The sequence below is a fragment of the Vanessa cardui genome, chromosome 6 (genome assembly GCF_905220365.1).
Source record: "Vanessa cardui chromosome 6, ilVanCard2.1, whole genome shotgun sequence".
In the NCBI taxonomy this organism is placed as follows: domain Eukaryota; kingdom Metazoa; phylum Arthropoda; class Insecta; order Lepidoptera; family Nymphalidae; genus Vanessa; species Vanessa cardui.
The window spans coordinates 11,888,039-11,905,464 of record NC_061128.1 but is presented as its reverse complement, the minus strand read 5'-3'; the positions used below and the strand labels follow the sequence as shown (position 1 = coordinate 11,905,464).

Sequence of the window (17,426 nt, the reverse complement as noted above, 5' to 3'; positions counted from 1 at the left end):
TACTAATCTTTTATTTACACTAATGTCATTACGACTTAATAGCGTGATTATTTAAGGCCGAGTTTATTTTCAAACCGGCTCGAGTGTTTGCTAATGATTTTAAAACTGATATGACAATATAAGGATGTTTGTTAACGTGGAGTCGAACAATCGAACGCTTCGTCCCCTCGTGCATCGACGCTAACTGCATCTTATATTGAGTGCTCGTATTCGCGACGGATGTGCATCACAGAACCGCGTGAATTACCATCACATAAATAACAATTGGATATTTATAAATTATCATTATTTCAAAATAATTATGTTCAGTATATCGTAAATTTCAATTTCAAAATAACATTATATTTTCTAAATCAAAATGGAACCCGAAAATCAAAAAAATACAAATCAAACAGCAGAGGAACAACCGTTGAAAGCTGAAATACCAACGAATATACAGAACTTGGGATTTTTGGGTAAATTGAAATATGTCAAAGCGAATATCACGGTGGAGCCTGTTTTGGCGTTGTTTGTGATGCCTAGTGTTCTAGCGATGTTGGCTACCCAGAATCTAAATTTGGACAAGGCGTGTCGAGTAAATTTGGAATTCGAAGATGTCGTTTGCACCCATTTGAGACTCAGAAAGCGAGCAAATCACACATTCGAAGAAGACGAGGTGCAAAAACTAATAGCCTCCGTTCAAGCTTGGAAGAGCGTTATTTTAACAGCTGTTCCGACCACCCTGATGCTGTTCATAGGCGCTTGGAGCGACAAGACAGGAAGGCGGAAAATTTGCATGACGATGCCGATCATCGGGGAAATCATGACATGCCTCCTGAATATGACGAACACGTATTTTTTCTATGAAGTCCCAGTGGAGTTGACTGTATTTATGGAGGTCATATTCCAATCGCTCACAGGGGGATGGTACACAATGCTGCTCGGCACTTTTAGCTACCTGGGTGATATCACATCGAAGGAGACGAGAACATTTCGACTGGGAATACTGAGCTTGTGTATGACCGTCGGATTCCCAATAGGGATGGGTTTGAGTGGTGTGCTGTTAAAATACGCCGGATACTATGGAGTGTTCTCTATGGCCGCGTTCTTCCAATTCATCAATTTATGTTACGTTATCTTTGTCATCGAAGATCATAGATGGTTAGAAAATAAGGATAAGGTATGTATTGTTATCGATATGTTTATTTTAGTGTATTGTTGTGAAATGATTTTCCTTATTTGATTTTTACTTCAGTTTATGTTTTATATTCTAGAATAAACCAGATACTTTTACTGAAGAAGTCTATTTTTATAAAACGTGTTATAATAAAAGCGTAAATAAACTCGTTTTACTGCAAATAAGATTTAGAATGATCAGGCCAAGCAATGGCAATTTTAATACATATAATGTTATTATTTACTTCTTTCCAGTGATGATTATTATAATACTATTCCAGGAAAAGCGGACAGGATGCACCGGGTTTCTTCTGGAATTTTTCGATTTCCACAGTCTTAAACAGACGATGCATATAGCGTTCAAAAAAGGTCCTAATAATAGAAGATTAAGGATATGCTTGGTGTTGACTGTGGTCTGTCTGAGTTTCGGACCTATGTGGGGTACGTACTATATCAAATATTTCTTTGTAGTCTATACATCCATATCACATTTCATTATTTAAGTGCTGATTTTAAAATCCTTTCAACCAAAAAGGAAATACCTACATTTCCTTCTTGGTTGAAAGGATTTTAAAATTTGTTCCTTACAAAGTTTGGTATAGTTTTGTAATTGATATAGGTGTCATTTATACAAATATCAAAGGTCATGTCGCTGTTAGATTAATTGTTATCTGTCTCGAGGTAGCTCTTTATAATAGACGAGCTAGACTCTGCTCGAGATTCCAACGATTTAATCAAATACCACGAAGTTCTTGACAGTAATTATCATTAAATATTTTTGACTCGAATATATTATTCAGGTAATAGAAAACAAATAATTGCTCTTCGTTTGTATTCATCTTTATAGCTTTTAAGTAATAGAGTCAAATAAGATCTTAATTATTTAATTGAATGTTAATAAAAATAAATACCAATCAAAGATACGTTGAATCAAACGCATGGACTATATACCTTTGGAGATACAATATTAAAAAAATATTCAAGACTGTTGTCTTCGCTTTTGGGGAGTGATTGGAGCTCCTCCCATACTGCTCCAATATAGGATCCGGTTTTACCCGCGTGGCAGTTTTTCATATGATACTCCCATAAATTACAATTTTACCCAGGCGGACTTCTATAGACGATTATCAATTACTAGTTTAAAAGAAATCAATCAATTTCAACAATTACCCACATCTGATTCGCAAATACTAAAAACATACAACATCAATAGTAACAATAATAATGCGAATTTAAATGATATAGAAGTGACATTAAATCATTCCAAATTTAATAATAGTTAATTTATTTCACGAACGTTAATTAATACTGTCATTATTAAATAAACAACCTACACGCCCGTTAGTAATTAGTTCTTTGATTTCATTTTATAAACAATGTATTTAGCATTGTTTAGTAAAGTTTATTTATAAAACAATAGCACTGTAAATTTCGATGGGAAATTACTCGATTATTTTTGTTAGCGATAGTTTTGAATCGGAGAATTTAAACAGTAAACTTGTTTCATTCTTTATATTATTCGTAATTAGTTGCCGCCTGCGGCTTCGCTCAGCATTTAGGGGGTTGGTTGTCATGTGTCAGGCAAAAAAAGTAGTCTATGTCTTTACTCGGAGTTCAAGTTTGCTTCATACCAAATTTCATCAAATTCTGCTCAGCGGTTTAGTCGTAAAGAGCAACAGACAGACAGACTGAGAGTTACTTTCACATATATATCATTCATACAGATATTATAGATTATATTCTACTATTTGTACTATCTATACTATCATGTTCTATTCTACCATTTTAATTTTAATTACATTTAAATCATTTTTTTTTCTGTTATATAACAAGTATATAATATAGTATTTAGAAATTAAATATAGACAAAATATATAGAGTATATATCAAATGTTCAAGAGATTTCAAAACAAATTCTTTTGAATACTTTAATTGTAATATATCTCGAAAAGTTTGTTTTAAAAAAATATATCTATCTATGTATTTTGTTTCTGATCATTTATTTTCTTATAGTAAATAATAACAAAAATATATTAGAGACATAAAAAAATACATAATATTAGAATAGGTTTATCAATCATAATTATTAAAAAAAATATACGAAACATATATGTCATCAAAACAATAAAATTTCCAAACAAGAACGTAACTAAATGTTTTATTTGAAAGGAATATTATTTCGTCCGAAAGATGTATCTATTATCATAACAAATATTCGCGTTATAAGATATTTAGTTTGAGGTCACAATGAAAACGATACCTAGATTTTTTGTAAAACAAAATTTATATTAAGGTATTAATGAAAAAAGATCTATTACGACTTGATACAGATGTCTCTCGTTCGTTGTATTTAGAAATAAATATTATTCTTGTAATTGTTTTACTGCAAATGATGTCATGACAATAGATGACTCCATATCATAAATATTAAGTAATATTGCTGGTATACTCCTTGCAAGTACTTGTAGGTCTGTGTGATCTCTTAGTTCAAGTGCCAAAAAGTAAAATCTTTAAAAGTATCATTTAAAATTTATTTGATAAATAAAATTTTAACAAAAAGAAAAACCGACTTCAAACAAAACACTATTTTAAAACAAATAAAAATGTACTAAAAAGTAATAAAAATAATTGCATATTTAACATATTTTTGAGAGTCCTCCTAGGTAAAATGAAATGAAAAATATTAGACTACTTAAAAGTCGATTTACGATTATATAACGTAGTTATAGTTATTGTTATATTTGGAGCCGGTGTCAGCCACGGGTACACGCTTCAACAATCAAAAGAAAGAAGCGATACGAGCCTCTTGATTGACCCAGTATAATATCGTATAAAAGGTAATTTGTAAGAAAAATATTTCTTAAAGTATTCTCGTATTGTTTTTTGATAGATATAGTGTAGGTTGACTGACACCGACTCCAAATATAGTAATATATAATATTGAGCCATACACTTCAAATATAGACACAAATAAATGCATGGGAGTGATATTTGTAAATCTTTCAGTTTTAATTTTTATATAATACCGCAATTGGTTTGGTTTTTTTGCCTATCTTTTATAATAAAATAAAAGTAAAAAAAGTAAAGTAACCTGTAAATTACCCACTGCTGGGTTAAGGTCTCCTCTTCCATTAAGGAGAGAGTTTGGAACATATTCCACCACGCTGTGGGTTGGTGGAATGCACATGTGGTAGAATTTCGATGAAATTTGAAACATGCAGGTTTCGACAATTTTTCATTTTCTAAACGCTATTGTTTTTCTCAAACTATACAATTCCAAAATTAAATAACTTAGATTCAGAGTGTACGCTATTTTATGTCTTCTTAAGTAAATAATTAAAAATATTTTATAAATAAATTAGAATCCAATAGTCGATAAACGTTGTTAGTAGAACTATTAAAATCAAAATAGGTGATGCGTGATTTGCTCCTGCAATTAATATTTTAAAAGATATTCGATACTAACAGACAACTACAACAAAATGTTCATAATATGATAAGTTATATCAAAACAAATGCATTTAACTAACGTTGTAAGGATATACCGGAAACAAACGCTTGACTGATTATTATGAAACTCATTTTTGTATAGGATTACTATCATTCGATAACGTCATGCGCCGGACAGGTACAGTCAGCATCATAAACAACGCGCGTAATGTTTAGTGTTTACGTATAATGGTACAGTAAACAAATAAACTCGTATAATTGTTTAATTATGATAAATTAATAACTAATGAAGTTTAGAGTTTTTTTTTGTGTACGTAAACATGTACTTGTTTATAATAATTGTTGTTAAATTACATGTATAATGTATTAGACTCTTTAGTATTAGTTAGAATATAAGAAAACCTAAAGTCTTGGGTTTAGTACAACTTAAAGTTTCTGGGTTTTTTTAGTTTTTTTAATTAGTTTGGTTGTTTGGTTGGCTAATTCTGGGTGTCGTCTCTTTCCGGACGTATACAATTGGAAAGGGACAAAAATGTATTTCTTGGTGAACATGTAAATTACTCTTTACAATTTGATCGAAGGATGTATATATGACAAACTAAAGGTTTCGCAAATTTGCATTTTGAATGTCGGCGTCGCTGCGAATACTGAAAGTAAAATTATACTGGATGTAAATAGTTAAGTGGTATAGTGTCGTATTATTAATAGAGATATCCTGTTGAGAATCTATTGTGAAATGTATCACATAGAAGAGGAAGTTGCTTGGAATATATAAACTTACGGTTTAGTTTATCTATATCCCTTTTTCGATTGCAATATGTTTTAATAAGCTATATTGTCCTAGCCTAACCTACCGCTTTATGAAATTTTACTATTTCAACTATTGAAAAATGAACCCTATATCTTTCCCGGGACTCAAACTATCTCCATACAAAGTTTCATCTAAATCGTCAGCGGCTTAAACGTCAAAAAGTAACAGACTTACTTAGGCTTTTATAATACATACTTCTATACTAATATTATAAATGCGAAAGTAACTCTTTTAGTCTGTCTCGCTTTCACGCCAAAATATCTGGATCAATTTAAATGAAATTTGCTACACGAATAATCTAGAGCCTAAAAAAGAACATAGGCTACTTTTTATTTGGAAAAAAGTTTTGTAAACAAAGAGTTCTTATATCAATATAAATATATTCATATTTTTATGCGAGTGAAACCGCGCGTAACAGTATTAGTATATAGATAAACTGTTCTGAGGACGACTGTGCACGCATACATATGCATTTCACGCTATCGCAGTTATCCCAAATGCAATTCACGTCAGATCAATACAATAATTGACGGCTCTCGAAACGCCGCATTAAAATGAATGAAAAAAGACAGCTCGAGTAACTAGTGCATGTCAGCTGTATAGCGGCTTTGAAATTTGGCATGCATGTTTTAAATACGTTTTTTAAAAATAGTATTGCATTAATGTAAAGTACGACACAACCACAAGATCACGTATGTATATAGTACAACACAACTTAGATATTGCATCGGCAAAATACGTAAAACAGATCACATCCGAATTAAGTACGCCATACAAAATTATCAATATTTATTTCTTATGTGAATATGATCTTTACACAAACGTTATAACTTGAAATATCATCTAATAAATTCGTCAATTTGACACGTGGATTTCTCGAGAATCTATAGCGACGAATAGTGTCGAATGGCGCGATAGGGAGCTACTTCTATTGGTTGTTTAAATCGGCAGTAATCAGTTTTATTGAATTTGCCGATGTTACGTCTAAGTTGTGTCGTTTTACTTCATATCTTTCAAAAATTTAATTACAGCACGATTTTCACGAAAATTTAATGAACTTAAATGCATTTATCTCGAGTCATGTGAGAAATACTTACATCTTATAATTTATACGTGAATTAAAACCGTGTAACGAGATTAATTCGTTTTATAAAATAGTCGATTTACGTAATATCTCTTTTCACATAATTTTGAGCAAATTTCTTATATTTTTTAATAAAACGTAAATGTTTATTTTATCCCCAAGTTAATTCGTATGTGAGCGTTGTAGTCGGAAACTCGAATGATCTCAATAAAATATAATATTTTCATTGTGTTTCCGAAAACATTACAAGCACATGTTAAATCAGGGCTGTCCGTCCCAGATAGTTTTCCAGTCATTAAAAAAAATATTACATTTATCAGTCGAACGCGGAAACTATATATAAAAATATTTCACTATTTTTCAAAAAAATTTTTCAATCTGTTATCTGTTTAATCAGTAATAAAATCGTGCTTGTACTTCCAGTGACCAAAAAAGCTATATCTTTAATTATTCATATTTATGTAATATCCATAATTGCTGGAAACCAAGAACATCAGTATTCAACAATGCTACCTAGCACCATTAAATCAAATCAAATCAAAATAAACTTTATTCAAGTAGACTTAAGTAACTTTATACAAGCGCTTATGAATCGTCATTTTACAATTAAGTGGAGCTACCACCGGTTCGGAAAGTAGATTCAGTAGTTACTCTTTTTCAACATTTAAAAAATACAAAGTCATGTTAGTTAGTACAATTATTTAGATTAATATATCCTGCTTGGAAACTGAGGTTCATGCTTTGGGCTTGCCTTGTGTTGAATAATAACTCACTATGTTTTTGTACAAGTTTGTCCAATACCACCCACTTATAACGGTTGGTGGATTCCCATATGATAGAATTTCGTTGAAATTATTCATATGCAGATTTGCTCACGATGTTTTCTCCACCGCCGAGCATGAATTATAAATATAAATTAAGCACTTGAAAATTAAGTGGAGCTTGCCTGGGTTTGAACGCGCAGTCATCCGTTAGCATTAGACATATCATATTAGCCCAAGGTTGGTGCATTGGTGATATAAGGAATGTTTAAAATTTCTTTCAGGGCCAATGTCTGTGGATGTTTCCATCCAATCCAACTAACTGTACCATTATCAAAGCATATATGACTAGCTCTTATGTGCAGATTCCAAATACCCTGTCATCCCCCAGGACCATGGCGGTTTTACAAGATTGAAAAAGTTATATACATAAAAGCCCATCATAACCCCAGGTCCTTTAAACGGTTCGGGCCAATAAAATGAAATTGAATTTATTTGTAAAAAAAAATCAGTTAGTTTTTACGTCAAGCATGGCTGTCGTGGCCAATATCGGTCAGAATCATATGCCTCAACGATTACTCGGCGGTTAATCAAAACATCCATATATGAGAAACAATCTATGTTTCAACCGATTTAATTTAAATCAAACGATAAAATGTTAACTTTCAATATAATGTTAATACTGGCCACTAAAATAATAGATTGTAAAAAGTATCTCTTATATCTTTAATAAAAATGCCAGCTTCGTTAATCCTCATCTACGTACTGCTTCCCGTTAATATCGATTGAGCAAACTATTAATATGCATCATCGAAGATTGAGTTCATTGATCAAAGTAAGCTAAAATATATGATGTCTAATAAAATCTCATTTATCAGCATTTTTATAATAAGATAAAAGCCGAGATAGACTGTTGGATGAATACGTGAATCTTATCCAAATATTACAAATGGTTCATGTCCTGTTAATTGCCACTAGGTTCGAATTCTTAATTTAAAATCGTGAAAATAAAAACCATGGAGAAGAAACTTCAATGTCTGATAAAATACTGCCACATTCATATTTAACAAAAAAAAAATCCTTTTCTTACAAAGGAGGTTTTAATGCAACATTTGGGCATGCAGTAGCTGTTCCTTTAACATATCGCGTCCAATACAATTCCGATCATATATTTAAATATCGAATCATAAAGCCATTCAAAATGTTTTTATTAACGATGTACTACAGAATTTTTATTTGTTCAATCGGTATCGCAGTGATATAAACATTTTAGCCCCATTACAGCGAAACAAATATGATACTGAAAAAGCACTTTCGCAGATTTCGTTTTGACGGACCGACGGTTTTTAATGGAGTTTTCAACTGTTTCAGGTGAACTGAGTATAATGTATATTTTCGCACGCTACCGCTTCAATTGGGACGAAGTGAAGTACAGCATTTACTCGACTTACAATCTCGTTACACATTCTATAGGTAAGTTATTGTTAATATTATTATACTAGCTATCGCACGCGGCTTCGCACTCGCTTAATGAGGTTCATTGTCATGTGTTAGGCAATAAAGTAGTCTATGTCCTTCCTTTGAATTGAAATTTGTTTCATACAAAATTGAGCTGAGATGGCCCAGTGGTTAGAACGCGCGCATCTTAACCGATGATTGCGGGTTCAAACCCAGGCATATATGTGCTTAATTTGTGTTTATAATTCATCTCGTGCTCGGCGGCGAAGCAAAAAATCGTGAGGAAACCTGCATGTGTCTAATTTCAGCAGAAATTCTGCCACATGTGCATTCCACCAACCCGCTTTGGAACAGCGTGGTGGAATATATTCCAAACCCTCTCCTTAATGGAAGAGGAGCCCTTATCCCAGCAGTGGGAAATTTACAGGCTGTTTCTTTCCTTTCATCAAATTCGCTCCATTGGTTTGACAGTGACAGATGGACACTTTGTTTCACTTTTAAAATATATGTATAGATACATGTGTTTATTTGGTGATAGGAGTTTTGTAAGCCTGACTGGCCATTGTGTGTCCGTGAGGGTATCAAATATACACACACAATGTACACTCATCACTAATTATAAGTATAACATAAAAGAAAATAAAAAAAGCGTATCGTATAATAATAATTGATAATATACAACCCTATAACTTTATGTATTAAACATTTCCTTGAAAAAATGTTATGTTTTGTGCGATCTCTCGTTGGTCCAAATTGCCTTACATCGAATTCTGATTATAAATGATCATGAACATGATCGTAAAAATAAAACCGGACTGTGCTATCCTTTAAAATTGTCCGACGATTAGTATAATGGGTTATATTACTGTATTTTTTGCAAGTATGATTCTTTTATGTTCATTGAAAAGTATGTATAATGCACATAATATATACATACATACATACATACTGTACATGTGCTTGAGTAGTCGTAAATTATTTTTCTTATCTCTCTCTTTTTATGGCATTGGTTGGAGCATATGGGCCTGATGGTAAGTGGTCACCATCGCCAATGCGCCACCAACCTTGGGAAGTAAGATGTTATGTTAATGTGCCTGTAGTTTCATTGGTTACCCTTTCTGACTGGATCACAACAATAATGAGTACTGTGTGTACTGAGTCGATGGTACCTTCCTAGACGGCCTCGCATAAAGCCCTACCATCAAATATCTATCCCTCCTATATTTTCTCAGATTGTCTAGTAGGTGCGATATCATTTTTTTATTAGCCTTTTGATGTCATTGATAAATTACATCACAATGAATAATTATATTATAATTCTTAATTATCTTGTTCAGTTTATAAATGATTGTTTGTATAGATTTAATTAATTAAATAAGATTCTGGATGATATAGCAAATATTTTAATGTATTATCTTTTCAGTAATAAAATAATACAATGTAATATAATAGAATACAGATAAATTATGGTTAAGGATTGTTTAACTAATATAAAATAAATATTTGATATGATATCTCTATTTCCTGATATTATTAATAATTACTTTGTAAAATATATGTTTATTATTGTCGTACGAATATATATTATTTTCATCAGAAATTTAAATTGAATAGAATGCGTTATTTTGACCACCTCAATGTTGAATAGGTTTATTTTTAAGTAACCATATCTTGAGTTTCTGGGTGGAATCCCACGCTGGTACCAAAAATATTTTGGTTTTTTTTTTCGTTGAAAGTTTCTCAGTAACAGCTCGGAGTCTGTTAGAGTTTATACCCTAATAGAAAGCACGTAAAGCTTTTAGTTATTTGCCTAAAATCTTTCCTTGTCGCGTCGGACCTGTGTTTCCGCCCACACTTTTGCAATATGTTCATTATCGTCTTTACCAAAAGGGCACACAGGGTACAAGCCCAGAGCCCCCAACCTGAGGGGTCCCCGAAAACCAACAATTCCCCTTACAGGTTTTGTACGCGTTGATTGCTATGTATATTTTCGAAATTATCACATTTGTAATAAATAACTAACATCTTAATCAAAAGACTAGGGACGATAGTCGATAATAAAAGTTGAAAGCTATAAACATGCTCTTCGTGATAGAAATAGACGTGGTATAACTACAAGATAGTACAATCCATCAGATTTCTAAGAATTTACGAAAATTAACGAACCATTTATATGAAACTTAAACACTGGCAACGAGGAAATTATTTCTACATGGTAGAAGAATTTTTAAAATTATAAAAAAGGGTTTTATTTTTTATTTCGTAAATAGCTAACAAAAGGGCCCTATACTCATGTAAGCCCAGGAGTCCTGACTATTTCTTGTGTGGTGAGCCGGTCTCCCGTTACATTGGTCATCATGACTAGAATCTATCACGATACTATTATTCTTATTTTGTTTTCAGGTACAATGTTTTGTATTAGCGTGTTCAGCAAGAAGTTGGGAGTCGATGACGCTGTTCTTGGAATGATCTCGACAACGAGTAAGATAGGCGGTGCCTTCGTTTTAGCCTTTGCTAGAACCGACCTCGAAGTCTATATGGGTAAACATATATGTTTTGAATTTTCTGAATGTACAATTTATTTAATTTGAAACAATGCTCATTAAACTTATTAAGTTTATTATAATTAATGAGTTTTCCCTTTGGGAGAGTAATCCAAATGAACATAAAAACATTAACATCAATGGAATTTCAATCAACTGATTGACTGAAAACTTAGAGTGAAAAATTGAAAATTAGCGGAAAAAACTATTTGAATTATACAAAATTCACAGACATCTGCCAATCCGCAGTGTTGGATTAAATAAATATATATTATATACATATCCTTCACCGTTGACTGTTTTGTTTATATATATAGATATATATACATAATATCATTTTATTAAACCATTTGTATCAAAACAGTCAACGGTGAAGGAAAACAATGAGATGAAACCTGTATGTGTCAAAAGTAAATCTAAAGAGAGGAGGTCTCAGCCCAGGCGTTGGCGATCATGGATAATCTCACTTCACGACTTAATCTATTTTGAAGCGTATAATCATTTAATTGCTTTAGTTATATTCAATGTGGCATATCACTTCCGATCGCTTTTCGTGATACGATTTAAGTTCGCTCTTACAGAATATCGGCAATGCACACATTTAGGTATAATTTATCAAAATATCTTTCTATTTATTTTGTTTTAGCTCCTCTCGTTGAAATATTGAACGGTACGACAACAATAGCCCTCCGATCGATCGCATCTAAACTCGTATCGCACCAAGAACTAGGTATGTATTTTCGTTTTTGAAATAACTTATTTTAAATTATAATTAATATTCTTGTGACTTGTGTTAATGGTCCATTTTCAAATCATGAATGAAATAATATCTGTTATAAGACTATGAATATTTTTCAAACCGTCTTATATATCGTGTAAAATAAGGATGTTTATAAAAACTCACTCACTAAGTACTCAAAATGAAAAACAGCAAAGCAATGTGTACAAAATAAGACGATTAAAACTAGTCTGTAAACGACTTTAAATGTATATCAATAATAAAAAGGTTCATAAAACTCATAATGAAAAAATCGTGTCGAGACATTTTTCACTATTTAATGTATTTCCACTCATTTTTGACGTAGGTTTATTATTATTTATTTAATTTTGTTTACCCGTTTAATTTATCTATTTAATAAATCCGAACAATTTCTGATAGCATTGTTTTATTAGACTTGTAAAATGATGTTTGAAAGGTGCTCAAGAGCCTACTGGAATAAAGTATAATTTGATTTTAATTATTAAGTACCTTGTCACAGAGTCTGCTTTCATAACAAAAGCTACTTAATATATAAGAGGGAGCATTAACTATCCAAATTTGGGCGGGATAATACTATTATAGCGTAATGGCCCAGTCGCTAGACCACATTGATTTTTAGCAGAAGATTACGTTTTCAAATCCGGAAAAACAAAACTGCATTTTCAAATTCGTATTATATGTGTGGCCGTCACATACTACTATATTAATGTATGTATGTTTGTACGTATGTATGTTTACTATAAGCGAAAAGAAGACATGATGCTATAAGGGAGCGTTAGTCCATTTGCCACCATGGAATACGAGTTAAGGCGGGCCTATATAAATTTTACACCAGGCTGGGAAATAGGCCAATTGATGTTCACTAACATTGGCTCTTTAAGAAAAATTACCCATCGCTTATACGTCACCAACGTTGCGAACTATTGCTACCATGCTGTTACACTGACTCACTCACATTTCAAACCGAAACACAATACTGAGTATTGCTAGTGGTAAAAAAAAATGATAACAAAATTGACCTTTATTTTTAGGTAAAGTGTTTTCGTTATTCGGCGTAGCGGAGACGATGATGCCTCTGATATTTGCACCGCTGTATTCCCGCGTGTATATATTAACGCTACACGTGCTGCCAGGCGCGGTTTTCCTGCTCAGTGTGCTGGCCACTTTACCGGCATTGGGAATATTCGTGTAAGTTTATATTTACGTATGGAGGTATACCATTTTCCCATAGATCTAACCAACAAAATAATTAGTTAGTAAATACTTTTTAAGAGGATTTGAATCTGTACATTGTTTTATTTAATGTCTGATAGAAGATATATTTCTGGCCAAAGTTATAAGTTTGGCAGAAGATGATTTTTCCGAAGGTGGCCGAGGTCGACGCCGAAAGTTCGCGATCACAAGATTTCAAGATCTTTTTCCGATCTTGCCAAATTGTCATTGATTATGAGAGATTGACCTTTTTTACACACACGTAGACAAGCCAAATAGCCGCCGTCAGTTAAAGATAGATAAAAAGTTTGCCATGCGTATATTTGATTCTTCAGAACATAACAACTCTATCGTATAATATACGACGAAACAATACTTGGAGATTTATGTCCATTTTTTTTTAAATAGTTTAAATGTCATAAAAGATTGTAACATTGTTAATTTTTTTGTATTATCTTTCTAGATGGTTCTACAGTCAACACATGAAAGACAAAAGAAAGAAAAGATTGGCCATACCGACACTAAGCACGTTACCAGAAAATCAAGCATAATATATTCATCAATATATATGTACATGTCGATTTTAGTATATACTATAAAATATTGAGAAAACCATGAATACTTAATTTAAAAAAATAACCATTTAGGAAGTCTAAGAACAACATTTGTCTAATCTGTGTGCCAAATTGAGAGAATATCTTAGTTATGAATTGATGCTTTAAAATTTGTTACCTTAGAAACTCAAATAAAAAACTGATAACCTCCTTTTTTGTGAAGTAGGTAAAATAAGCTTAAAGCCAGTGGTTGACAGAATTTGTTCATGCTATCTGTCAGTCGGTCATGACAGATGAAATGAATGTTGATGTAACCTCGTAACAGCGAGGATTAAAAAAAAACATTTTTGTAAAAAAAATTTCACACCATTAATTATATCACTTTATTGATATTATTCGTAAATGAAGCTAGTAAATTATAACGACCCTGATAAAATCCGAAACTGATATAGGTAACCTATAATATTACATGTCAAAACCTTAAAAGGTGTTGCCAGTCAAAAATATTTTTGACCAGAAACGTACAAATAGCACAGGAAAATTCTTTATCGATTAAAATTATTTAAATAAAATATGTTTATTGCGACTAGAACAGTATACGACAATAACACTCGTATCGATAAGTAGGTCAGCTGTGAAAAGTATACAGTATTAAACTGCTCTATAATGTTTTCTAACAAGCCTTTATAGTGACCCGTATAACAATGAATTCAACGGAATCTCTCGATACCTTTTCACTCGTTTAAGACTGCCGAATAATTCGTATTAAATGGCAATACAAATCAGTATATTATTTTATAGACCTCATCGCTCACGAAAGTGCTTCCGTCTACGTTAAATTATTATATGTCCTTCAGATGAGTGCGTGACACTCGTGCTTACTACAATGCTTTAGTGTGCGTGAGGCTTCTAAAAGTAAAGACAGCTAAAAAGGTTTTTAACTTTTAAATTTTATAAAAATAATAATTATATATATTGTAGAAGGTGCCGTTTCGTTAGTGAAAGGTTCTATAGATTTAAATTAAAATATGCAATGTAATTATTAATTCTTAATTGTGCTTTTTTTGGGTAATATTTGTTTTTAACATTTGTCATATAATTTAGAAAATTCAATAGTGATTTATTTAAGAGAAGAATAATAAAACCTTGTTAAAAAAATGTAAAGGATATTATGACGAGACGAGATACAAAAAACCGAAATAAACAGATGTGTTTAAATTTTATTGAATCGTTGCAGATTGTGATTGTGATATTTTAGAATAAGTATGATTTTGTTAATTAGACATACGATTTAATTGTAAATAATTTGTACATTCCAATAAAAAACTATGTAAATCTCGTATGTATTTCATTTTGGTGAAGGAGTTACGAAGAAAGATGGATGTTTGTTGATCACCTTTAATCATATAAAAGTAAGTAAGTAAAAGTGAGGTCATTGCCCCTGTACCGTTCTCGCTCCGGTGTTTTCTGGATCATTACGTTATCATAGAAGGAGACTGCCCTTTCCCAGCGAATCCCTGCGGACCATCGCCAGTACAATTGCTTACCGGAAGTCTTGTGTGACCTCGTGAACCGGGATCTGTCTCTCCGCGTTCCACGTGAAGCATCAAGCGTATGTATATCATGCGGTGACCCAGTGACACATCGTCATTGCCGATGCTTCGCGTTCAATCTTACATAGGTATTCTCCAAAACCACCATTAAATATACAACAAGGCGTATTATATTGAACTACTAGCGCCCCGGCAGTGACCATTTATCGTCTAATAACTATAATGTATATAATTCTAAATTAAATATTTTTAATTTAAATGCTATCAAATTTAAAAATCCATAAACACATTTAAATTACTATTAACATCGTTATAAATACGAATATATTTTATGTGTTATAAATATTTTTCATATGGATTTACAATTCCCATTTATAGTTTATTTCATTCACAATATTTATTATAAAAAATGAGAATATTTCATGTTATCTGGTAAATGTTTTATTGGTAATTAACACTTCAGCATATGTTATTTTAATTTGATGACACGTAAAAGCAATTGCTTAATTACAATGTAAAGTTATTACTTTTTCTGTAAATTAACTTGTCCTGTTTGTGATCCTTTGCTCGGCTAAGGTTTTCTCCTTTTTGAGATGATTGCACCATACTATGATAATTCAGGTTTTAATATGATATATGGACATTTGCGATGTTATTTATCAAACATACATTAACAGCCTGTAAATTTCACAGTATTGGGAAGACTTCCTCTCCCTTTGAGGAGAAGGTTTGGAGCATATTACACCACGCTTCTCCAATGCGGGTCCGATACACATGTGGCAGGTTTCCTCACAATGTTTTCCTTCACCGAGCAAGAGATGAATTATAACAAAATTAGGAGAAAATTTAGCATATGAAAATTCTGTCATACTTGCCGTAGTTTATTTTAATTATCGGTTAAGATGCACGCTTTCTAACCATTGGTCCATCCCGGCTCATGGTTGGATATTCTTCATCGTCGAGCACAAAAAAACAATAAACAAAAACATATCTCCACGGTACAGTTATAACAAAGAACAGTACTAGCAAACGCATATCAGAAGAATGCTCAGGTCTTTCATTTTCGTTGGTATATACTTGGTAAAAGGGCTTCGTCCAAGCCCGTCTGGATCGGTACCCCCGCTCATCAGATAATCTACCGCAAAACAACATTACTTAGTATTGTTCTGTTCCAATTTGAAGGATGAGTTAGGCAGTTTAACTACAGGGACATGAGACATCCTACTAGCCCAAGATTGGTGACGCATTCGCTAAATAAGGAATAGTTAATATTTCTTATAGGGCCATTATCTTTGGACGGTGATCATTTACCACTATAGTCCATAAGCTCCTCCGCCAACCTATAGCATAAAAAACCATGTAATTTAAAAAGTTCCACGTCTCTATCGATCTCTTCGGAGTGATCTTTAACTCCAATTTTATGAGATAATTTACTAAGTAAAGAATAGATAAGGTATGAGTGATCATAGTGATAATGATAAATGAAGTAAAGGTTGTATTCCAGGCGTTAAAACTTGGAGACATTCGTATAACGACGTGATAATTAAAACACGGCTTTGACTGTTTCGTAGTAGACCGTCTCTAGTGGAAACGTTTCGCAGAATGAAGTAATTAATTGAGTTTACTTGGGAATGTGACTTAATTTACTAAGGTAAGATAAATATAGGATGTATGTAGTAAGATATACAACATATAAAAACCTTGGCGAATTAAATGGACATTTTTAATTGAAATAGCTTGAAACCTAAAAGAAAGTTCCTTGGAAGACTTTATTTTTTCTTCTATAATGAAATGTTTCGATTGATTCGTCTGTCTATTTTTTATTTTTCCACCATTCGTTGTACAGTTAGACGCATAAATTCTATGTGAATCGTGTAAACAACCGTACGTCAAGTGAGGCTTGAGAGATATGTCACTCTCTAAACGCAGTTTGATAGTGATTGCGTACGTGAATGTACCATGTGGCTTTTGTATTTCGAATTTATGATTTGGAAAATTTCTATTGTTTACAATAAAATTGTTACAATGACAAAGTATTAAGTATACAAGGTATAAAAAGTAAAGTTGTAAATACCGTTAGATTAT

General features: G+C 32.2%; 1 protein-coding gene across 1 annotated transcript; it reads left to right on the top strand.

Moving 5' to 3' along the window:
* The first annotated feature begins 141 nt into the window (after positions 1-141).
* Positions 142-15,126, top strand: LOC124530723 (proton-coupled folate transporter-like). Its single transcript, XM_047104981.1, has 7 exons — positions 142-1,159; positions 1,437-1,596; positions 8,633-8,734; positions 11,123-11,260; positions 11,909-11,992; positions 13,054-13,210; positions 13,698-15,126. The coding sequence occupies exons 1-7, from the start codon at positions 359-361 to the stop codon at positions 13,783-13,785; spliced, it is 1,530 nt and encodes a 509-aa protein (XP_046960937.1). The 5' UTR covers positions 142-358; the 3' UTR covers positions 13,786-15,126.
* Positions 15,127-17,426: the final 2,300 nt, after the last annotated feature.